Source organism: Carettochelys insculpta, chromosome 4, assembly GCF_033958435.1.
Source record: "Carettochelys insculpta isolate YL-2023 chromosome 4, ASM3395843v1, whole genome shotgun sequence".
Classification (NCBI taxonomy): domain Eukaryota; kingdom Metazoa; phylum Chordata; order Testudines; family Carettochelyidae; genus Carettochelys; species Carettochelys insculpta.
In genome coordinates, this window is record NC_134140.1 from 75,752,456 (window position 1) to 75,777,792 (window position 25,337).

General features: G+C 45.9%; 1 protein-coding gene across 2 annotated transcripts in view; it reads left to right on the top strand.

Annotated features, from left to right (window-relative positions):
• The window catches only part of FSTL5 (follistatin like 5), a 655,002-nt gene that overhangs the window by 587,518 nt on the left and 42,147 nt on the right, over window positions 1-25,337 (top strand). For both annotated transcript variants that reach the window (XM_074991879.1, XM_074991878.1), the window contains one exon: window positions 2,215-2,339. In XM_074991879.1, coding sequence (XP_074847980.1) covers window positions 2,215-2,339 — 125 coding nt within the window. The remainder of the gene's footprint in view (window positions 1-2,214; window positions 2,340-25,337) is intronic.

Consider the following 25,337-nt stretch of genomic DNA (forward strand, 5'->3'; position numbering starts at 1 on the left):
GTCCTCTAAGTTGAATTTAGAAGCTGATGGAGATTTTCAGTGAGAACTACTGGGTACACCTTTTGAAAATGTGGCCCTTTAATTTACATGCCTAATTGTGAATTCAGCATTCTGATTTCAGGCACTTATTTGAAGAAAAAAAAAATTGGCCTTGACCTTATCGTAAGAAAACTGTAGTAGAAGGAAGAGTAAGCATGTCCTCATATGATGAGCTGAGTTACCTTGTTAACTGTTCAATTATTCATTCCTTAACTAATTATCTCACCCATATGCCCCATGCAGGGATGCTTAGCAAGTGCCCAGCCTGGTCAGTCAACCTAAGGCTACTTTCACTTTGTCACAAGCCTATATATTTCCTCTAAATTAGTAAAATTCAGGAATAAGAGGCTGGTAACAGAGAGGGATTTGCCAGCAGAGGCATGTCTACACAGCTTGTTTACTGCTAGTAGCACCCTCTGCCAGCAGCAGGATCTCATGCAGCTATGATAACGAGCTGCAGGAATATGCTAATAAACAAGCATTTGCAATTGTGAGACTGCTCATTAGCATGAAGCTACCAGCAGGACATCTTCATGTAGACCCAGCCTTAGCTGGTAATAGCTCTTGGGAATAGAAGAAAGAAATGACTTGAGAGTGTCTGGAGCATTAGTGGCTGTTGTAAAAGATGAATCCTGTTTCTTAACAAGCTAAAAAAAGGCAAACACAAGAAAGGAGGAGAGAAAAAATGGCAGAGAGAGCAAGTGCAGCTTACCTTTGATGTTAACTTTCACATGGAACTTCACTGCTAGAAAACACAAGCACAGCCCACTGGTGTATTAACCACTCTGAAACATGACAAACCATGTCATGCTCATAGCAACTTCAAGCTGTAGGGGAGTGGTGAGCAAAATAGGGCCTGCAGACTGGATCTGGGCTGCAGGCAGGGTCAGCCTGCCATATATTTTGCTCTGAGCCATCATGACTCTCCAGGCCAGGGCTGGGGGCTGAATATCCCACAGCCTGGTGGAAAGCTCAGGCTGTCTGCCTGCCTCCCACAGCCCCAGCCACCCTGCTTCCAGAAACTTCATAGGCTGATGGTAAGAATGTGTCTCTGTGCCCCTTGGGAGGCGGGGGCCAGTGGATCCCCATGTGCTGTTCCTGCTTCCAGCAGTATCCTCACAGCTTACATTGGCAGGCCAATGAGAGCTGTGAGGAAGGTGCTGGGTCCTTGGGGAAGTGTGTGAAGATATGCCAACCATCTCCTTCAAAGAGCTGCAAAGACACACTTACCAGTAGAAGCCAGCTGCTTTAAACAGTTCAGGGCTACCAGGGCATGCAGACAGCCTGAGTACCTGAGTGTTCCACTGTCTCACTGTCCAAGAGCTGCCTATAGTAAGCACCTCCCAGCCAGGACCAGAGCAAGGAAATAAGGTTGGCAAGAAAAAGAACATATGGGTGTGAGTAGTCTCATTTTCCAGAACTGGAGAAGACGGTGGGGTCATCTCAGTCCCTCATTGGCCTGGTCTGATTAGGCTGCCTCTACAGGATTAGGATGGAGATGGAGATGGTAGGTTGGCAGCCATGATGTTGATGTAGCCAGTTTTTTTCCAGAAATTTCCCCAAAAAGAAGGAATGGATTGAATAATATTTATTATTTTATCCAATAATATGGCCTAATGTCTATCATTAATGTCTGATCTTTAATTTCTTTTTCACCAGTTATAATTTTAAAACAGTCCTTGAATTACATTAGTAAGGCTTTTGCTTATGGTAATCAAGTCTTTGTGTCTTAGTTTTGTACCTTTTCCCATCAACATAGGTTGTGGTGTTGATTACACTAACATTCTATAATGTTTATTCACTGTTTACTATTGAGCTTACAATTTGTATAAACATGTAAGCCTGATCATTATAACAACATTAAAGCCTGGACACAAAATGATTCTCCAGAATCTGTAATACTGGTCAGTTTAACTCCATTTTTCTATGAATGGCACTTTATCAGCATAGACAAAGAATAATGGAAACATGGGGGGAAGTAAAAAGCCAATTGTTGGGGTACTGTAACCATTTATTAAATTTGACTTACATATCATATTCCTGTGGTAATGGTGGTGGAGTTGAAGAATGAGGTTTTCTTTAAACCTTCTTATTATTTTGAATCAAACCTTATTAATTCAAACTAATTTTAGAAGGACTATTTTAAACCATGTAATACTATTATTATTACTCTAGGTAATAACACAAGCCAGTGGTAGTGTTTCTCACCACACTATTCATACTCAGCCAGTGGGAAAGCAGTTTGACAGAGTGGATGACTTTTTTATTCCAATGACAACACTAATCATCACCCACATTAGGTAAGTTCCATATGAGTCTTTGTAATTAACTTTCCAATGAACCGTGACATCTCATATAAAGAAGGCACTTTTATTGTCTAAAAAAATGTCATGAGAACATTCATTGCTGTGTTATGAATTTATTCTCTGTGACCCACTTCAGTGGGAGTTCTTCTGAGTAAGAACTAAATATTTCAGACTTTGGCCATGTCCCAGGATATGTCTTCTTAATCTTATTGGAAATTTCCTCTGATGTCAATAAGGTCTCCGGACCTGGAATAATGTTGGGATTGAGTATTTTCTGGTTATTTGAAGAGTTAATGTATTTGTGGATTTTGGCAGCTTCCTTGAATGAAGGTCACAGGTACCAGATTGCTGGTAGAGTAAACCAGAACAGTTAACCAGTATTCAATCGAATGGTACTTTCAACTAACCAACACTGCCATTGCGCGCTGTCTCAGTGCCTAGGTTTCCTCTTCAAGGTGGCTGTGCAGCTCGCAGGCAGCAAAGAGATCCCTTTCTACTTCAAGCCATTAATGTCGCTTCTCCTTCTTCTGGCACTGGGACACGGGACACTGGGACACTGGTGGGGAGCCGAGACAAAGCTGCTGCGCCTGCCACGCCCCATCCTTCCCTGGGCCGGGGATGTCAGACAGCCATCACTGGTGGGGTTGGGGAAGAAGGGGAGAGTATCTCTCTGCCGTGTGCTAGCCACCCTTCCCCTCCACGCTGGTTGCTACTGAACCCAGGTGGGGAGTGTGGCAGGACAGGTAGCCAGAGCACAGGGAGACAGTCCTCTCCACCGCACAACAGCACAAGATGAGGCCTGAGCTGCTGAGCCCTCATAAGGAGTGTGATGTGGGCTGAGCAGGCAGAGACGGTGCTTCAGGGCCTAGTCTGCCAAGGGCTTCAGAGAGGGAAACACTGCTGTAGTGCATCCCCACTGTCAGAGAACTGGTGACAAGGCGTCCCTCTCTATTATCCATAATATTTTCACACACAGCAACCTCCCAGTCCCGGGGCTGCCAGATATGAAAGAGTTTACTATATTGCTCATGGAAGTCCTGATGAGAATGCAAAATTGAACCTCAGGGGTCTTGGAAACCAAAGAGCATCTTTTGTGGCATTAACTGCATTAGATGTGCCAAATTGTTGTTGTTTCTTCATGGAAAAAGTATACATCCTAGATATTTTAGTGGGAACTTGTATTGGAAGAAGTTGCACATTCCACGGGCTCCTGGTATTTCCACAACGAGAGAAACAATCCATCAGATGAACCATTGAAACCTATGAAATCCATGAACTGTGCTAATTTGTCCCACATACTACATAGAATCTGCCTCCATTATGAATATACCAGTTATGAGAAAAAGTGACCAACTAGATTTTGAGACATGGGTTAGAGAGAGGAAAGAGAAATGCTGAAGAGGCAAGGGAAGGAGGGAAGTATTGGAAAAGAAACATAAAGGAGAAAAGAAATCTCATATCTCCACCCACACCCCAAGTTGTCTCTCCTACCTGACTTCAAGGGAGAAGAGCTGGAAGTCCCCAAACCATTCACAAGTGCTGAAGTGTATGATAATTTTAATGCTACTTATTTTCTCCTCCAGGTATGTTGGCAGTTCTAGTAAATGGCTTTTTTCAAAATTTATCTGTTTATTTATCTATCTGCTTCAACTCACAGCAGATAAGAATTCAGTCACATATTCCCTCCATACTTCCAAAAACTTCCATTAAAACTCTTTGAGAGCTTTGAGTGATCAAGGAATACAAGGTCACCCCCAGGATAATCTAGTCCCGCTTTTACTTCAAACCTGTGTTGCAATTAATTGAGCTATTTGTTTAGCACTCTGAATTTCAAAAGTTTTCTCTAATTGTACTAAACACTTTAATTAGAAATAGCTTTGCTATGGATGAAAAAGTAATCATGCACCCTGAGACAGCCAGCTAAAATTTCTAATCATACATAGCTACCCTTTCTAAAATATATATTAAGAAGTTTAGCATTGGGTGTCAGATCTGACATTCAGAAAATGTAGTATTTGATGTATTTGTCAGTGTCAGATTCTGTGACTGAGATGTTGAAATTCACATATTTCTTTAATGTAATCTGGTCCTTTGTATCAGAAAGCATCTTTGCAGTTCTTACAAAGATGCTGTCACATTGAAAGACAAAATGTCTACTTTTCCACACAATTCCTAGATAACAAGTGAATGATTATCCTGTCATATGCAAATGAAAATATATAGTATATGTAAATTAAATACATTTGAATAATAAACCATGATTCCAAGTACTGTTATTATGCAGATATTTATTTAATTAAATAGATCTCAAGATGAGGATACACTATTCCTGAATAAATTCATAAAAACAGTACTTAATCTTAATGCTTAGAAAATCATTAAACCATGTCTGCTACATTTTAGAGTAGCTCTACTTTACATAAATAGTGGCCATTGCCTATAAAGTAGCAATCAGGTAAGGAAGCATTTTTCCTAGTATTAATGGAATATAATTTCTTTATTTTTATATTAATACCCTGGGGACACTCAATTTCTATTCAATTTTGTCATTACTGGTATGCAATGGAGGTGGTTCTTACATGGACAGGTGCCCACAAACCCTTAATCGATATTCAAGAGCAACATTAAAAGGAAAGAACTGGCACTGATCTGCCCTGAAGTGCTGAACTGATTGATTTGTCTTCCTGACAAATAGTTTAACTAATGGATCCTGGTGAGCGCTTCAAGTTACTAATAATATTCAATTCTAGCAATGTATCTTAAGCCTAACAGTGAAACACAGTATGGCTTACATCTCACAGCATGGCTCCCAGTAAAAAGTTTGTTCAAAATAAAGATAATGAGTAAACATTATAAATTAAATATTAGCGTATGTTGTAATATTCTTCCCAATGGGCATATATTTTACCATCTTTCTAATGGACAATATTAGTAACAAGTATAATTGACCTATAGTTATTTTATTTCATGAGATATAATAATTCTACATGTAAGAGTGTGAGAGGGAGGCTAGGCAAGGCAGGGGTTAAACAAGGCCTGTTGGCCCAATCAGCCCCATCCCAGTTCACCTGCGACCAGTGTCAGGCTTGGAGGGGTGTAAAAGGAAGGAAGCCAGCCCAGTTTGGGGCTGACCAGCCAAGAGACAGGAGCTGGCTCTGAGGCAGCAGACTCCAAGCCACAGCTGCCACCCTGTCGGCTGCCAGAGGTCACAGCCCAGGACCCTCTCCTAGGCACTGAGGGGAGTGGGGAGACCCCCCAGAACCCCCCTCCCATCAAAGGGGGATCTAGATTCTCAGGGCCATGCCCCAAACTCAACCCAGAGACTCTGGGGTGGGGGCTGTGGACCCACCCAACAGGCCCTGGTCAGGGGGCCTAGCCACTAGGCCACCCAGTCCCAGGTGTGAACCGCTGACACTACACTGTTAAGGAAGACATTTATTTAAAAGGACACTACCAACTTCATCAGGGCTCACACTCAATATACTGGGACAAAATACCAACTGTTGGTCTGGCTGGACCCATACTCTTCTTGAAAGGGGGCTAACTCAACACCCCACCCCCCAATCTTGGGTCACCAAGTGTCCAACAAGTTGCCCAGGAAGTCGTCCCAGGCCCTCTCAACCTTTGCAGGTGTCTCTCCGTTTACTTTCTGTTTTTGAGGCTTGGGGGAGAGAGTCTCCCTTCCTCCAATTCTCTGGCCTTTCAAATCTCAGCAACACACCTCCAAACAGTCCTCACACCAACCTCTCTGCCCCAAGTGTGGGTGGCAGTTATTAGGATCCTGACAGGACCTTAATTGGCTACAGGTGCTTCAGCTGGCCAACAATAGCCTTTCCTAGTCCACAGGGAAGCATGCTTTAATTAGCTTAGCCCCTTTTATCTCCCCTCTAGCTGTCTCCCACTGCTCCCTGGTCCTGTTGTATTACAATCCTGTAAAACATTCCTTGTGTATTTTTTTTTTACAATGGAACAGTGTTGATGTTTCAGTTAGGTACATTAAGTTGTGTACAGTCAGAACAGGAAAGAGAAATGAGGAAATTGACATAGGTTCAAAGATTATAAGAACAGAAGGGCCTACTATGACAATCTAGTCTGACAGAGTGTGTAACACAGGGGCCCTGTCTACACTAAGGGTGCATCTACACTAGCCGGCTACTTCGAAGTAGCTGGCACAACTTCAAAATAGTACGCGTCGCGTCTACACGTGCCGTGAGCTATTTCGATGTTGAAATCGATGTTAGGCGGAGAGACATGGAAATCGCTATTCCTATCTGAAGATGGGAATAGAGCCCTACTTCGACATTCAGTGTTGAAATAGTGTATGTGTAGACGATCTGCATCCCACTACGTAGAAATAGTGGGGTCCTCCATGGCGGCCATCAGCTGAGGGGTTGAGAGACGTTCTGTCCAGCCCCTGCGGGGCTCTATGGTCGCTGCGTGCAGCAGCCCTTAGCCCAGGGCTTCTGGCTGTTGCTGCTGCTGCTGCTGCAGCTGGGTGTCCATGCTGCATGCACGGGGTCTGCAAACGGATGTCGGCTCTGTGGATCTCGTGCTGTGCAGGCCGAGTGTGTCTGGGAGGGGCCCTTTAAGGGAGTGGCTTGGGGCTTTGCTGGCCCCTTATTTCGATGGGGAGTGCTTGTGTGTGTGGACGCTCCGCATTTCCTTCTGGGGCAGCTCCTTTCGATGTCCTCTGTCGCTACTTCAACATTGAACATCGATGGCACCAGCCCTGGAGGACGTATAGATGATACGCGTCGAAGTAGCCTATTTCGATGTTCTTACGTCAAAATAGGCTACTTCGAAGTAGTGTGCTAGTGTAGACGTAACCTAACAATTTATTTTGAATTAAGGTTCTCTTTCAAAAAGCCCCACGGAGCATCTACACGTTATACGCTACTTCAAAATTCAGATCAAAGGAACAGGGACTCATTTTGCAGTCATTTTTCCATTCCTGTGCTGGGAATAGTGCCCTATTTTGAAGCGTAACTTCGAAATAAGACGTGTGGACACACTCCAGTCTGTTTTTTTGAAACAGTGGGTCCGCCATGGCAGCAGTCCACAGGAGTGCAGAAATGCTCTGGCCACCCCAGACAGGGCTTTATAGCCAGTGCCAGCCATGTTTAAGGAAATATGCACCCAGCAACCCATGGCAGGAAGCTGAGAGTGTGCTAGCAGCAGGGGGAGCACAAACTCTCAGCTGCATGCCCTTCTCCCAATAACAGAGCAGAGATTGCCACCCCCCCACACACCGATTGCAAGTACCAGGAGCCCTGTGCCCCCCAGGAGTCCCCTGGTGAGTCCTCCCTTGGCTCCCATGAGCTGAGCCAGTGGACAGCCAGAAGGGGCCCCTCCTGGTCCAAAGAGGAGCCCAAAGACCTCCTCAGCCTCTGGGCGAAAGAGGAGGTTCTCCTCCAGACCAGGGTACATCACCACAACATGGATGCATTCAACTTCCTCTCCAGGGGCCTCAGTACCAGGGGCCTCCTCAGCTGTACCGGGAACCAGGTACAGTCCAAAGTCAAAGAGCTGAGGCTGGCATACTGCCGCAGCCGAGATACTGTCAACTGCTCTGGGGCACCTCCCACCCAGGTGCTCCCACTACAGGAAGCTGGGCTAGCTCCTGGGGCCCAAGCAGGTGCCACTCCTGAGCATCATCTTGACACAGTGCCCCACCCCGGCCCACTGAGCCCAAGACTGAGCCTGTCACAGATGAGGAGGAGACGGGACCCTCAGGAGTGACCATCCCCTGCCCCAGGGAATACAACCTAGGGGATGGCAGCAATGATGAGTGTTCCAGCTCTGGGACCCTTGTCACCATGATTCCCTCCAGATCACCCAGTCGGGACCTCTCCAGCTGGGCATCTCCAGTCTTCTTGAAGGGAGCACCAGGTAGGTACCAGACATTCAGGATGCCTCAGGGATGGGAAGAGGGACCCTATCTCTGCCACAGCCAGTAGTCATCCACTTACCCGCATGACACTCAGCAACCACCCCCTGCACAGCCACACATTCCACATGGCTGGGGAGGAAATGGGGGGCAACTGATCCCAGGGCAAGGCCCAAAATGAGGGGACCCCTCCTCATCCAGGATCTTATTCCCACCCCAGGGCACTGGGGTTTGGACTCGCAGGGTGGGGAACACTGGAGAGGGGGCCCAAGCTCCTGGAGTCAGGATGCAGGACTTATGGGCCATCCCTCTGTCCTCTTCTGTCCCAACAGATCTGCCACCCTCAGTAGCCAAGGGAGAGGAGGCCAGCAGCCCACACCACCCTGTGGTTGTGTGGAGTTGCCACTGGGCTTGAAACCATCACTGTGGGGGAGATGAGGAGCTGGCAGCAAACCAGGCCGCCATGTGGGACATGATGGCCATGCTCCAGGACTGACTGGCAACAGAGCAGGAAGTGTGGGTGTGGGTAGCAGAATGTCTGGAAACCTTCACCCAGGCTGTGGCCACCAGCCTCAACCAACCTCCCCCTCCCTTGCAAACCCTTTGCAGTCCCCCCTGCAGTTCCTCCACAGCCCCTTCCAGTGCCGCCCCCCGCCACCCAGTGCTGCCCTGATCCCTTTGGACCTCTCCCCAGCCAACCAGCTAGAACTGGCGCAGTCGCTGGTAGCCAGCGTGGCCCACTGGAACCAGCTCCTGCAGCCTCCCCCTCATGGCCCGGTGAGGCTAAGGCTAAGGCCAAGGCTACAGCGCCTCCCTCTTGCCCCTACCTCCCCGTGGTCCTGGCTCCTCGCAAGCCCTGCAGGCAGCCCCAGACCTGGGGCAGTAGAGATACCCACAGCTGCTGTGGCTCATAGCTCCCCATCGCCATGGATGACTGAGTCCTCCCCACCCCTGTGCCCTCCCCCAAATTCAGTCCATCCCCAATGCCACTCCTGGATCCCTCTTGTATATAATTCCCCCCCTTGTATATGGTTGACAGCACCTGTTTTGATGTTTATATCCTAAGTTTATTTTTGCTACAGTTTTAAAGAGTTAAAGTTCCACTCCTATTCCCGTGTCTCTATTATGTGTTGGGGGAGGGGGGAGGGGTAGTCCTTTGATTTTAAAATGCCCATTGATGATGCACCCACCCCAGCCTTTGTAAGTTGTTCTAAAGCTTAGTTACCCTTCCTATTAAAAACATTCATCCAATTTTCAGAATGAATTTGTTCCATTTCGACTTCTCCTTCTAAAATGTGATTGAGGGAGAAAGAGAAGGTGAGCAAGAGAGACAGAGAGAGCTTTGCTTTGTTAGAATTTGATCCACACTGATCCTGAAAATGCAGAATTTGCCATCATAACCTTCTTTTCCTAAGATCACTAGACTGAGTCACTCGAGTCCATCATTGTAATCTTTTTGTGATTCTCCTCTGAATCCATTTTAATTTCTTCAATGCCCCTTTTTAAGGGTGGAAAACAGAACTAGAACTAGGGCTATGTCTACTCTAGCACACTATGTCGAAGTAGCCTATTTCAACGTAAGCACATTGAAATAGGCTACTTGGACGTGTATTGTCTACACTTCCTCCAGGGCTGGTGCCATCGATGTTCAACGTTGAAGTAGCGATGGAGAACATCGAAAGGAGCTGCCCTGGAAAGAAATGCAGAGCGTCCACACACACAAGCGCTCCCTGTCGAAATAAGGGGCCAGCAAGGCCCCAAGCCACTGCCGTAAAGGACCCCTCCCAGACACACTTGGCCTGCACAGCACAAGATCCACAGAGCCAACAACCAGTTGCAGACCCCGTGCACGCAGCATGGACCCCCAGCTGCAGCAGCAACAGCCAGAAGCCCTGGGCTAAGGGCTGCTGCATACAGCGACCATAGAGCCCCGCAGGGGCTGGACAGAACTTTGCTCAACCCCTCAGCTGATGGCCGCCATGGAGGGCCCCGCTCTTTAGACATAGCAGGACGCGGATCATCTACACATGCCCTACATTGACGTTGAACATCGAAGTAGCACACTAATCCCATCTTCAGATAGGAATAGCGATTTCGATGTCTCACCGCCTAATATTGATTTCAACGTTGAAATAGCGCACAGTGCATGTAGACGCGACGCGTGCTATCTCGATGTTGTGCCAGCTTCTTCGAAGTAGCTGGCTAGTGTAGACGCACCCTAGATGAAGTATTCCAACAGCGGCTTCACTGATGCTAAATAGAGAGGTAATGTAACCACCATACTCCTTCTCACGTCTAAAAATGGCAAAAGAGAAAACAATGACCTAGGAATGGGAAAGCACAAAGGGCCTGATCCCAAAAGTTGTGAGACTCTTTAGACTTCAGTGTGCTTTGGACTACATTCAACAGAACAAAAAGGAAAAAGAGAAAGAAAACTAAAAATTAAATAGTACACATTAAATTTTAAAAATACATAGAAAAGTACATTAGAATTTTAGTGCAATACTGAAAGAATGAAAGAGGATAAGGAACGACAATGTAGAATAGAAAGAAACAACTTTTAGGTTTAATTCATTTTATTTTATTTCCTAATGCTTTTACAGTAGTTTCTCTAACTTCTAATTTGTTTTGCATAATTTTTCAGGAAATAGTCCAAAATAAAATGACCACTATTTCAAAAGGGCCTTTAATACTTTTCCTATTCTCATATAATTGATGCCTATATATAACCAATTAAATTAATTTTTCAGAATTTGGTTTGGTTTCTTCTAAAAAATGTTTCTGAAAAGACAATGCTCCTCATAAATAGAAAAAAAAATCTCCAATAAGGAAACACATAGATATATACATGTCTCATAGAACTGGAAGAGACCTTGAGAGATCATTGAGTCCAGTTCCCTGCACTCACAGTAGGACCTATTCACCATCCCTGACACATTTTTAATTTTTTTGTAATCTAATGTGCCCTAGAACCTTGAAAGGCCCCTCAAGGATTGAGCTCACAGCCCTGGGTTTACAAGGCCAATGGTCTGAGCTATCCCTCTTCCATATTTCAAAAGTGTTAAGATGCAAATAGTGCCCTTAATTTTTCAAACAACAGCGTTTAAATTTAAAAAAAATGTTTTTGCAAATAACTTGACAATATTGTTATAGAATATCATTAAAACCCTGACACTAAGTAGCAAATGACTCTTCCTATTCGGTAATCAAAGAGGTAGTTGTTTGTCTTTTCTTCTTTCTTGATATTTTTTCACCAAGGGAAAAACAAACAAACTTCACCAATAGGATTTGCTTCATCAAATTCTTTTAATATTCATTCCAATAAAACAAAACTTGACCTTGGTCATGCATATGGAGCTTTTACCTCCCAAGATATTTTACACTAGAGAAGCTGCACTTTGTTAAAATTGTGCCCAACTCTGACTGCATCCTTTGTTAAAAAGCAATGCAGAGATCATATTTGTATACTTTATGTTACACATGTAGGTTAAGTCTTTTAAAATTTGTGCATTGCTTAAAACCATCTTCCATCTTGCCTGGCTTTCAAACACTGAAGTTTTGTATGAATAAAAAATGAACTATAGAAGCAACATGCCAGGGAAAGCTGTAAATTAACTGAATGAGAGAAATACATCAAATTAGTAGTGGTACAGAAAAACTATCTAAATCTTATCTGTCATCAATGAGCAATGAAAGTACTCAATAACACAACAAACATGTTGAGGATAATAGCGAACAAACGTCAGATTTTCTGCTTATTATTCTTTAGTGTATAAACCAATCAGGAGAGCACATCATGAACCTGAATAGCAAGAGACAGCTACACGACAGAGTCGTTCCCCCTTATGAGAATTAACAGAAATGAATTATGCAAGATTTGTCCACAGAGTACTGTAGTTCCATTCACCTAACTGAGCATTGGCCTATAGTTTTCAAAGCTCTAAGCATTTACAAGGCTCCCAAGAGATGTGGGCTTAATACACTAGAGAAAAGAATTTTTGAGGCAATGAATTCATGGTCCACATTAAACTTTGTGTCTGTTTTACTGAATAGTTAAATTAAACTGAGTGCTACTGATGATTCTCTGAGAATAATTCTGGAGATAAGATTTGGATGACAACTGTCTGGAAATTATTTTAATGTGTTCTCTAAAGCTAATCCAAATCTGGAGTGTATTTTCAGTGGGTTTGATGCAGGTACACAGGTAAATGCAGACACAACACACTGAAGATGGGTTTAAGCAGTAGACAAAGAATTTTTATTGAATGCCAATGTGAAAAGTAGGACAAACTCTAACAGGCAAACAAGTGGTCTGGTAGAGGTAGATATGTATTTGAGCTACAACAAGGGTGCAGCCTAGGCTGCGTCTACGTTATGAGATAAAATCAATTTTATTAAAACCAATTACTTAACGCTGGATTTTATCCATTTGATTTTGAAGGTCTTCACTTTCCCCCATGTTCCCCACAAAATCGACTTACTGCTGCCACACACAAGTAGCTTTAATCGAGTGCTGAGACAGTGTGTTGTGGGAGCCTATTGCACGGTTCCCTGAGCCCCATTGCATTCTGGTCCCACAAGTACATGTGGGTATATGATGCCATCTTCCCACATTTCATTCCCTCTTTCCCCCGGCATAATAAGTATGTTTAAGCAGTCACAGTTGCTACACTGAAACTTGAATGGTTCATCAGTAATGGCTCATGGTGGCTAAAAGATACTTGAAAACAGCCCCGAAAATCATGACCACCCACAGTGATGATTTTTGGGAACTTGAATATGGATTTAGGACCCCTGTGAAAGAAAACCCTTGTGCTTCAGTAGATGCTGTTGCTACACTGAAACAAACTCCGCAGCTACACTACTAACAAACAAAAAGAAAGAAGATTTTTCAGCATCTCAAGACCCTACAGCCACAGGCTTGCAGGTGCCAAATTGTGACAGTCTTCCTGTTGCCTAATTCCTCGGCACCTGAGATCAGTGAAACTGATAGAGAAACTGCTTTTGTAAGGGGCTAACCACTCCCAGTCATTGTTAAATGCTTGGTTGTTGGAGTCATATTTGCAGATTAGTCCAGGGCAGAGCATTCCATCTCAGGCAGATCAAAAGCTGGAAGAACACTATAGTACACAACCTGCTGAGGCACCAGTGATTCCAAACATACATATAAATTAGGACTTGGTATGAGGAGTCCTCAAAGTGGGGGTTTATACTGTAAAATTTAAAAATGTGTAGCCATTATTCACTGCTACTGTTTTAGTACTTGAAACATAGTTCAGTTAAATCATACCAGGGCACATTGTATCCGCGTCTACAGGTGCCGGCTACATTGAAGTAGCCGTGACAACTTCGAAATAGCGCCCGCCACGTCTGCACGTGGCGAGCGCTATTTCAAAGTTGAAATCGACGTAAGGTGGCAAGATGTCGAAGTCGCTATCCCCATCAGGGGATGGGAATAGTGCCCTACTTCAACGTTGAACGTCGAAGTAGGGCACATGTAGCTGATCCGTGTCCCGCAACATCGAAAGAGTGGGGTCCGCCATGGTGGCCATCAGCTGAGGGGTTGAGAGATGCTCTCTCCAGCCCCTGAGCTGTATGGTCACCGCGTGCAGCGGCCCCTTAAAGCTCCCCACCCCCTGCATTCCTGTGCAGGAAGCTGACAGCGTGTGCAGGTGGCAGCACTGCCACGCGGCCAGCCTGCATGCCTCTCTGCAGCCCCAGTCCACCACCTGCACAGTGATGTCCGCTCGCCAGCCCCCCAAGCACCCCCAAGGCACCCCCCGCAAGGGGAACCAGGGCTCCCAGGCAGCCAGCCAGCCTGGGAAAAGGCAGCGGGGCCCGTCCTGGACAGAGGCCGAGATCTGGGACCTGCTGGGGCTCTGGGGCGAGGAGGAGGTGCTCCAGGTAATGGGGAGCAAGAGGCGGAACGCGGATGTGTTCACTCGGCTGGCCGATGGCCTGGCTGCCTGGGGTCACCCTGCCCGCACTCCTGACCACGTCAGGAGTAAGGTGAAGGAGCTGCGGCAGGGTTACGCCCGGGCCTGGGATGCGGCCAGCCGATCTGGGGCCGCCCCCGCCACTTGCCCCTTTTACAGGGAGCTCAGGTCCATCCTGGGCCCCCGGTACACCTCCTCCCCCCTGGCCACTCTTGACACCTAGGCCAACGAGCCCCAGCAGGCCCCAGAGACGGAGTCCGCCCCAGAGGCAAGCCCTGCACCGCAGGGGCCCCCCAGGCACCCACCCCTGGGATGCCGGAGGAGGAGGAGGGGGAATCCTCCTCCAGCGACGAGAGGCTGCGGATCGCTATCCCGTCCTGGAGCTCCAGCAGGGCGTCCGCCCAGAGGGTGTCCCCCGACAGTGGGAGCAGACCGTCAGGTATGTACCCCCCCGGTGCACACCCCCGGGGTTAAGGGGCAGGGACAACAGACATGACCAGGGCCCTCCACATGCCCCGATGACCATGGCCTCAAGGACAGCAGTAGCATGTCCCTCAGAAGAGTGCATCAGCCTCTGCCCTCCCCAGCAGGACAGTGCCATGCCCCATCCCTGGGGATGGGGGGAGCGGAACCTAGGGTCCCTGGGGGGGATGGGACACCCATCATCATCATCAGCATCTCCCGGGGACGGGGATGGGGAACCAACAGCAGAGGGGTGGGGGGACAAGGGCCATGGTTCGGGGCCCACACTAATGGCTGTCTCCACTATTCTCCCCCCCTGTGTTCCGCACCTGCACCATCAGAGGGCCCGGAGAGTGCTGGCGAGGTGTCAGTGGTCCTGGAGAGCCCACCGGGGCCATCCCAGCAGGCCAGCCCCTCGGTGGCGCACCAACCAGCCCCAGGATGAGGCCAACAGAGGAGGAGCCGACAGAGGACGGTGATGGACCCCCAGCTGCTCATGACCCTCCGGCGTCAGCTGGAGGTGTCGGAGTGGCGCTTGCGGGTGGAGGAGCGGCGGCTAGAGCTCCAGGAGCAAGCACTGGCCTGGCGCCAGGAGGCATGGGGGGCTTTCATGCACACATTCGAGCGCATAGCGGAATACCTGGCCCCCCATGCCGTGCCGCCAGCTGCTCTGCCCGCCGGTCCAACCGCCGCTCTGCCCGCCGCTCCGACCGCCATCCCACTGCCGTCCGCCACCCTGGGGCCTTCCGCCGAGGGGGACCTGGGGCCTGCAGACACCCGCCGGCCATATCTGCCGGTTCGCCCGGCCCCCACCCAGCCTCAGCCAGGACTCAGGCCGAGGTGAGGGTCGAGCCCTCCAACCCCAGGCACCGGACATTAGAGGGTACGGGGCCAAGGACGTGCCCCCACCTTTGTACATATCCCCCATTATTTGTATATAGTTTATGTTGGACCCCGGTTCTTTTATGGTACCTGCCCCCCATGTAAATAGTTCCCCCCTTTTGTTCTACTATATATATATATATATATATATATATATATATATATTGTATTAATAAGAGAATTCACTGTTTTTTGGTTTCAAAAACAACAGGTCCATTTTTATTTGCAAGAAAAGTGGGCGGGGGTGCTCTTGGGTGCTCTGTGGTGTGGGCGTGGGGGCAGGAAGTGTTGTGGAGGATGGGGGGATGCAGTGGGTGGCCTGCCAGCGTTCACCCCACAGCCTGGTCAAAATGGGCCCGCAGGGTCTCCTGGACCTGGATCCCCTCAGGGTCCACCTGGTGACTGGGGGCAGCGGGTGGCTGCACGTCGGCCCTGGCAGCCTCCACAGCCCAGCCCTGGAAGAATGCCTCCCCCTTGCTCTCCACCAGGTTGTGGAGTGCGCTGCACGTGCCCACAACCTGGGGGATGTTGGTGGGGCCTGCATCCAATCGGGTGAGGAGACACCTCCAGTGCCCTTTGAGGCAGCCAAAAGTGCGCTCAACCACCTGGCACGCATGGTTCAGGTGCGCGTTGAAGCGTTCCTGGCTGGCTGACAGATGGTCCGTGTAAGAGTGCATGAGCCAGGGCCGGAGGGGGTATGCCGCATCTGCAACGATGCAGAAGGGCATGGTGGTGTCCCCCACAGGGATCTTCCGCTGGGGGATGTAGGTCCCCGCCTCCAGCTGGCGGCACAGGCCTGAATTCCTGAACACCCGGGCATCGTGGGTGCTGCCAGGCCAGCCAACATAAATGTCCAGGAAGCGGCCCCAGCTGTCCACCAAGGCCTGGAGGACCACCAAATGGTAGCCCTTCCTGTTGAGGAAGCGTCCTCCGCTGTGCTCCTGAGCACGGATGGGGATATGGGTCCCATCCAGAGGCCCAAAGCAATTTGGGAAGCCCAGGCTGGCAAACCCCATGATAGCGGCATCCGGGTCCCCAAGCCACACGAGCCTGTGGAGGAGCAGGGCGTTGATGGCGCAGACGACCTTCAGGGGAAGGACATGGGAGAGCACCAGTGAGGGGTGTGCTGGGTGTGTCTGGCCCTCCACCCCAGGGCTCCCTCCCCCAGGGCTCCCCCCCACAGGGCTCCCTCCCCCAGGGCTGCCCTCCACCCCAGGGCTCCCTCCCTCAGGCCCCCCCCGGTCCTCTTACCTTTATGAGGACAGCCCTGACGGTGGCCTTGCCCATGCCAAACTGCTGCCTCACGGATCTGTAGCTGTCTGGAGTGGCCAGCTTCCAGACAGCAATGCCGACCCATTTCTCGACCGTGAGGGCACGCTGCATGGAGGTGTCCTGGTGCTTCAGTGTGGGGGGTGAGTCACTGGCAGAGCCCCAGGAATGTCTGCCGGCTCATGCGGAAGTTCTGGAGCCAGCGCTCATTGTCCCACTCGCCAAGCACCAGCTGCTTCCACCAGTCTGTGCTCGTGGGGTAGCTCCACAGCCGGCGGCATGTGCAGCAGGGGGGGATGGTTGGAGGGCAGCAAGGTCTGGGGCTGCTTCCTCCTCCCCTGGGGCCAGCTCCTCTTCCGCGAATAGAAGGTGGTCAGCTGCCTCCTGCATAACATTGAGCAGGGCAAACACTGCTCCTGCAGAGGCGGGTGTGTGGACCTCTGACTGCTGCTGCTGCTGCTGCTGCTGCTGCTGCTGCTGCTGGGGGTCCATACTGCCTCAATGGGTTGTGCGTGCCTGTGGCTCTGCAGACCGCGTGCTGTGCAGGCTGCGTGTGTCTGGGAAGGACCCTTTAAGGGAGCAGCTAGCTGTTGCCCTGGAAGTGCTAGTCCGCCCTGTGACCCTGTCTGCAGCTGTTCCTGGCACCCTTATTTCGATGTGGGCCACTTTGGTGTGTAGACGCTCCCCTGCAGTGCCTACTTCAAAGTAGGGTTGCCCAACGTCAACAATGAACGTTGACAGCACAAGCCCTGGCGGACATGTAGACGATATTCATCGAAATAGCTTATTTCGATTTCTCTACATCGAAATAAGCTATTTCGATGTAGCATACACGTGTAGACGTAGCTTGTGTGTGCGTGTGTGTGTTTCTATCCATCTTTTCAGTGTGCACAGCCTGAAAATAGATTCCAGGGTTTCAGGCAAGGGCACTCTGATACTAAGGTCAGAGATGTAGACAGTTAAGATGGAACATATTAGTGGACAAAATCACAGGCTCCTCATTTTGTTTTTATGGGTTTTTACTTAGACGTACAAACAAGTTATTCTCTTGAGAGTTTTCCTGTAAAAATTGAGTATGGGCTTCAGTCTTTGGCCCCATATATTTACCTTGAAGAAAGCTTCATTCAATAAACCACCCTCCTTGCCAAGCTAGATCAATGCAACCAATCGTAATGTCCCATATGTCTCTTAATATATATTCCTTATTGTAAAAAATGCACATTTGTAATTAGTCTGTGGGGTGGCTACAAAAAAGCTGATTTTTGCAATGCGTATGAAAGTGTATTCTTAGGTATCTTAGGAGCTCAAGGGCTGATTATTTCAGCTCCACAGTTCATAAATCTAAGTGAACAAAAGAAAATTGGAATAAATTAAAGTCTGTCATTACTCTGCTGTGCAATGTTTCAAACCAATATGAAATGAACTCATTGTAATGGATTCTCTCCAACTCTTTAGCTGTAATAATCTTTTTAAACATTTTGAACATCCTACATTTACCTGCTTCAATCTATGAAAGAATGAACAATCAACCCACTGGTGGGGAATGGCTTGGGATCAGAGTAAAATTAAATAGTCTTTGTTAGTGATGTTTTATTCTTCTCTTTCTCTGTTGTGCAGATAATAGGCAAAATATCCAGTCTGAAATTATACTCATTTGCTCACACCAACCTTTCTGAAAACTGAGCCATTATTTAAAAAATGGTTGGAAATACCTCTCTGTAAAAGTTCCTAAAAGTCACTTGGGAAGAAAGGATGCATTCAAAAACTTCACAAAGTTTCCAACTTCATTCCAAAGCTCACACACTGTGCACCTGGGATGGGAGGGACACTCACAGAGTACAGACTCTGGAAGATGCAGTGTGTTGTTCCAGATTTCTTCCAGGAGAGCACCATTCATGTGTAGACTCTGCACGGATCTTCCAGAAGCCGCCACTCTTCCAGAAGAGTGTGCCTGTGTAGAAGTGACTAAAAAGTGTTCTTTCAAAAGTAGATCAAAAGAATGTGGCACTCCTTTTGAAATTGCTCTTCGTTTCCCATTTCAGGAAGAGCTCCCTCTTTCAAACCCTTCTTTCAAAAGAAAATGTGTGTAGATGCTCCGCAGGCCCTTTTTGATGAAAGAGAAGTCCTCACATGGCCTGATCCACTTTTATTTTTTTGTGTGTGGATGCTGGAAGAGCTTCTTTCAAAAGATCTCTGTAGTGTAGATGTAGCCTCAGTGAACAAAATATTAATGTGTTTATAACATAGTGCTTCTCTGTGGTATTGGAAGCTAAGGGTGAAGCCTTTTTAGTTGGTGCTTGAGGACGCACGCATGGGTGTGGGGAAACTCTAATATGGCCCAGCTCTGGGACCAAGATTTCCAAGGGGCTGTCTCTGAGGAGGAGAGAGAATCTGTGAAGCAGCTGCATTTGACAATAACTGTAGTATCCAGTTGACACAGTGCAGCCTTGATCTTGTACACGAGCAGCATCTTCTCACATTGGAGGTTTAGTCTCACTGAAACTCTCTACCCCCTTTAACAATGAGGAGAACATTAGCTAGGAACTGAAAAAACGAAACAACAGAAAAAAAAACATGCAGAAATTTTCAACCCTCTTTTCCATTCTTATCTCAATGCTGCTGCCCCATCCCTGCTGCCCAAAATGAGGAAGAGGAGAAGAAATTTAGTTTGTAGGGACCATTTTGGTATGAAAGGGATAGATAAAAATAATAAATGTTATTTTAAATTATGCCACATATTGGCTACGTCTACACGTGCAGCCAACATCGAAATAGTCTATTTCGATTAATAACGTCTACACGTCCTCCAGGGCCAGCAACGTCGATGTTCAACTTCGACGTTGCTCAGCCCAACATCGAAATAGGTGCAGCGAGGGAACGTCTACACGTCAAAGTAGCACACATTGAAATAGGGATGCCAGGCACAGCTGCAGACAGGGTCACAGGGCGGACTCAACAGCAAGCCGCTCCCTTAAAGGGCCCCTCCCAGACACAGTTGCACTAAACAACACAAGATACACAGAGCCGACAACTGGTTGCAGACCCTGTGCCTGCAGCATAGATCCCCAGCTGCCGCAGAAGCAGCCAGAAGCCCTGGGCTAAGGGCTGCTGCCCACGGTGACCATAGAGCCCCGCAGGGGCTGGAGAGAGAGCATCTCTCAACCCCCCAGCTGATGGCCGCCATGGAGGACCCAGCAATTTCGACATTGCGGGACGCGGATCGTCTACACAGTCCCTACTTCGACGTTGAACGTCGAAGTAGGGCGCTATTCCTATCTCCTCATGAGGTTAGCGACTTCGACGTCTCGCCGCCTAACGTTGAAGTTAACTTCGAAATAGCGCCCGACGCGTGTAGACGCGACGGGCGCTATTTCGAAGTTGGTGCCGCTACTTCGAAGTAGCGTGCACGTGTAGACGCAGCTATTAAGATTCATTTCTAAATGTGCCTTGTGATCCTTTTTGTTTTAATTTTAAAAGTCATCATTTTATACAGGCAATAGCCATTGCAACATAGCTTTCTTGTAACAATGTATTTATTAAATTAGCCTGGAAGACTGTCATGAAAATTGACTATCATTTCAGGAATGAAATTTACTTTTCTCCTTTATACCATAAAAACTGATGATAAAGAAAAGAAAAAAAAAGAATATTTGATTTAATTCACACACACACTAACTCTTTGTTGAGGATGAGTGGGGTAGAATTTTCCAAGGCTGCAGAAGCATAGCACTTAAATGTTAATTGACAATAGTAAATATCTAACTCTGCCAACAGAGCTGTTTATCAGAACTGCTGCATAGCACTCTATTAGAAACATATGGGATTCTGACCAGGCAAGTGCTGTGTCACAAGGGTGATGATGAAAAGAAATTCCTCATGCCCCATCCTTCTTTCACAGTAATTCAAACACTGGTAGAACCTAGCCATAAATAAGTTGTGAACATGAAGTCTTGTTCTTAGTGAAGGCAATGGGAATTTTACCACTGACTTTAATGAAATTAGAGTTTCCTGTCTGTTTCTTCTTGCTTAGTGCCTGTGCAAATATTTTTAAGGGCAGGTATGCTGGAAGGATAAGGGGTACTCTGTCCATCAAAATTGACCAAATAAGCTATTATTTCAAACATTTCTAATACCTTCTTTTACCTGCTCTTTGGAGGAAAGCAGCATGTAATGAAATAGAGTACATGGACATACACATCTCCTAGAGCTGGAAGGGACCTCAAGAGGTCAGGGGGTTCAGTCCTGTACCTTTTTGGTAGGGCCAACCCTGACAGATTTTTGTTTACATCTGTTTGCCCCAGACCCTGAAATAGTCTCCTGAAGGACTGAACTCACAATGCCTGGTTTAGCATCGCAATGTGCGAACCACTGAGCTATCCCTCCCCTTGCTCATAGGGCTACATGAAAATGGGGTACACACTGTAGTACATTCTAAAACATATTCAAACAGCAGAAGCCAATGCTCCCAGAATCGTAGTCTGTTTACCCTTAGTATTCAAAAGGGCTCGTCTACACTACAACCTTCCTTCAAAGGAAGTATGGTAATCAGGGTGTTGGGAGTTTACTAATGAAGTGCTGCCATGCATAGGCAGCACTGCATTAAGCAAATCCCCCCTCACTCCCCCGCGGCAACTTCGAAGTTTTAAACTTCGAAGTACCAGCACGCATCTAGCCATGGCTCACCAGCCAGCAAAATTTTGAGGAGTAAGGGGACTTTGAAGTTGCCCTGGTACCGGCACTTTGAAGTACCAGTGGGCAAGCCGCAGCTAGACATGTGCCAGTACTCCGAAGTTTAAAACTTCAAAGTTGCCGCCGGAGGGGTGGGGTAGGGATTTGCTTAATGAAGTGTTGCCTATGCATGGCAGCACTTCATTAGTAAACTCCCAACACCCTAATTACCATCCTTCCTTTGAAGGAAGGTGATAGTATAGACAAGCCCAAAGTGTAGCAGCTAGCTTTCCTTCCATACCCTCCTAATTAATCATACGTATTTAGGATATACCAAATTCTAAAAATTCAGTTATTACACATTTGATTTGATTTGATTTGAAATTTAAGTTAGCCATTTTGCCAACCTCCAAAGCATGATCATTTAGTACAAAACATCCAAATATGTGTTAAGGGATTTGGGTTATTTTGTTTAAATGCTTTTATTGTTTGCACAGAGGAAATACAAGTTAATTAAACTTATTTTAGTGGATTTTCCTCCTACAAGTTAATGGGAAATGATTAAGTAAATAGTATTTTTGAAATACTTGCCAGACATACACTCGTGTGTGACTTATAAGTACAAAACATGTAGTCTATAACCCAAGATGCGTCAGAGAGATACAGGAACTTTTCTTTTTTTTCACGCCTAAGAGGGTTTGGATTTCTTCTCATTCATTATACAGGATTTTCAATGCTGCAGCTTCACTAATGTCAGTGGAATTTTTATGTTTTATACTTCTGTGAATTAGAGCCAGACCCAAGTTTTTGCAAGGAAGTATACTATTTTACCGTCTATATAAATCTAATACACAAACTTTGTCCCTGATTGTTTCTACCCTTATATAAGAGTAAGCATACTGAACTGGAGATGGCTGGTCATTTGGGTGTGTGTTTGGAATGTTGTGGTGTTTCTGGTGAACCAAACAATACCATAATAATTCCTTTCCTTTTTTCCCCCTGGAATATGTGATATTACTCATATTGCAATACAGCCAAACTGTAGCTCTGATTCTGTGTGGTCTGAAGGTTTGATTATTAAAACACAGTGGTAATTAATAATAAGCCTATGCTTTTGGCAGCTATTGAAACCACACAAAGATGTTAAGGAAGACGTGTGCACAGTTCTGTCATCAGTCCTATCTATCATCAGAGCCAAACACGTCACAGCTTTTGAAGGTGATGATGTTGTTCACCCAATAGTATATTAGACTTAAATTTCCTGTCATTGCTCTGCCTTTTTTTTTTTAATTAACTCAGCCACTCATGTTTTGTAATCTTCAGTAATAATATCTAGATTCCCCCAGTGAGTAGAATAGTATTTTTACTCAGTGTGGAAGACAGGTAAAATATTCTTGTGTTGAGATGCAACCAATAAAATAAATTACAGAAGGAAGAAGGGAAGAAAGCCTTCAATTATAGAAACAACAGAGAATTATCTGAGTGCCACTTAGATGAGTCCTCAGCCAGAAGGACTTCTGCCTCTTTAGGTTTTCACACACAGCTATTGGAAACCAAAAAAAAAAGAATGGTTAAGCCTTCTACAGAACAAAGCACTACATATTGATGGAAAATTACAGTATAGGACAGCAGGAAAGGAAATTAAGGAAATGAACCTTAAAGGTCAGAGAGTGTAATAACACCCAAAAGAAAAATAACTTTTATTCTGATGAGTGATAGCTTCTGGGCAATATCCACTTAGCCTCCCATTATTATCAAAGAGCATTTTTTGAGTTACAGAAATTAAATAAAGGGCCCTTCTCAGCATCTGCCAGAAATGTATTGTCCCAGGCAACAATTATTTTCTAAGACCTGAGATGTTTCCTGTGCACTTGCTGACAGTTTTTGGTATCAGAAACAGTTCAATCTAAAGTGTCTACGTGTGTGCTATGTATAGATAAGTCTATGTACATACAATACATAATAGGATGTATGTAATATAAAATGGCTCTGAAGAAATATAGCCTGCTTAAAAAAATTTAGCTGGAGAATGATCTGAGCAACCAGTCAGTCCCACTCACACATCCATCTGTGTGCAGCTCTACAATGGAAAATAACAAAAGAATTAAATAATAAGTGCTTGGCACAATATGGCTACGTCTGCACTACAAAGGTCCTTTGAAAGAAATTCTTTCAGAAGAACTCTTCTGAAAAAACTTCTTTTGAAAGATCACCACACACAAAAAACTGTGAATTAGAAAAAAAATTCCGTAGAGAGTTGCCACATGGGCCAGGAAATGATGCAGACTGAAAAATCTGGTGTGATGGAAGACTGCTCTTTCGAAAAAAGGGCCCCTGGGGAATCTACACTTTCCCCCTGCCCCCAAAAGATGCTTTGGCTGTGTCTACATTGAGCCCTAATACCAACAGTTTGATGCAAAGACACAGTTTCAAAAATGCAAAAGGGTGACTCATTTGTATATTTATGCAACTAATGTTCATATTCATGCTGCTAATGTGCATTTTTGTGGCAGAAATCAAGCCATGTAGAAATGGTTCTGCCAGCAAAAGCCCCCTTTGTCAGCAGCTCCTTATGCCTGGAAAAAAAAACCAGGCAAAAGGGGCTGCTGACAAAGGGTTTTTTTGCCAGCAGAACCACATCCACACAGCTTGATTTCTCCAGTGAAAATGCAAATTAGTTTCCTGAATATGCACATTGGCCACACAAATATGCAAATAAGTCACCATTTTGCATTTTTGAGATTGCTTATTTGCATCAAACTGTGGGCACAAGGGCTCAGTGTAGATACAGACTTCAGGAAAATGGTGCTTTTCCTCATCTGGGATTGGAAGAGGGCCACTGGAAAAAGTGCCCATTCTTCTGATTTAATATTGAAAGAACACATTTTGTGTGTAGACACACCACAAGATTTTTTCAAAGAGCCCCAGCTTTTGGGAAATGACTTGCTAGCCAGACTCCAAGTATGTGTCTACACTTGCATGCCTCTTTCAAAAGAGGCGTGCAAATGGGGGAAAATCAAAAAAAGCAAGTGAGGTGCAGATTTACATGTCTGATGCCTCATTTGCATATTCTTCTTTTGAAAGAAGAAAAGCAGTGTAGACGCAGCTCTTTTGAAAGTAAGCCCCATTTTCAAAAGAAACCTTCTTCCCATAAAAAAAGGGAAGAAGGGTTCTTTCGAAGATGGGGTTTAGTTTAGAAAAGCCATGTCTACACTGCTTTGAGTATTCCAAAAGAAACTCTTTTGAAAGATGAATATGCAAATGAGGCACCAGATAGGTAAATCTGCACCTCATTTGCATTTTCAATTTCCCTCATTTGCATGCTTCTTTTGAAAGTTGAATGCCAATGTAGACACAGCCCTAGATAATTAAATATTTAGAGTTGAAAAATTATAAATTTGGTACTTTGTCACAAAAACTAACTGGTCCTGTGAAAGGAACTGACCTGAACAACTAGGTAAAACACGCAAAAACATACTTCTTTTTAATTGGTTTTCAAAAGGATGTTTTCCTGTCTGGGACTTCTTTTCATGAGAAAAATAGCTAGTAGATAATATTTTACTTATTTTAAATTTTATTTGTGGTAAATAGTAGTTTTCCATGTGAATACTATTAATGACATTAGGTCTTAGTTCTGCAAAGAATTATTCATGGTCAGACAGTTCCATCAACATGGAGCCCTGTGGAAGGCTTGAGAATCTGTAACCCTTCTGCTGTTCTTTGCTGTTTGTTCTTTAAATTGGTCCAGCTATGACTTTCCTCATTTCCTTTTCCTTTTGTTTATATCTATAAAAATATATCAGGAAGAAAATGCTCGGTTTTTTTTCATGGGATCAAATTCTTGGTGTCCTTATTCTCTCTTTACTCTTGATTCCACAAATATGTCTG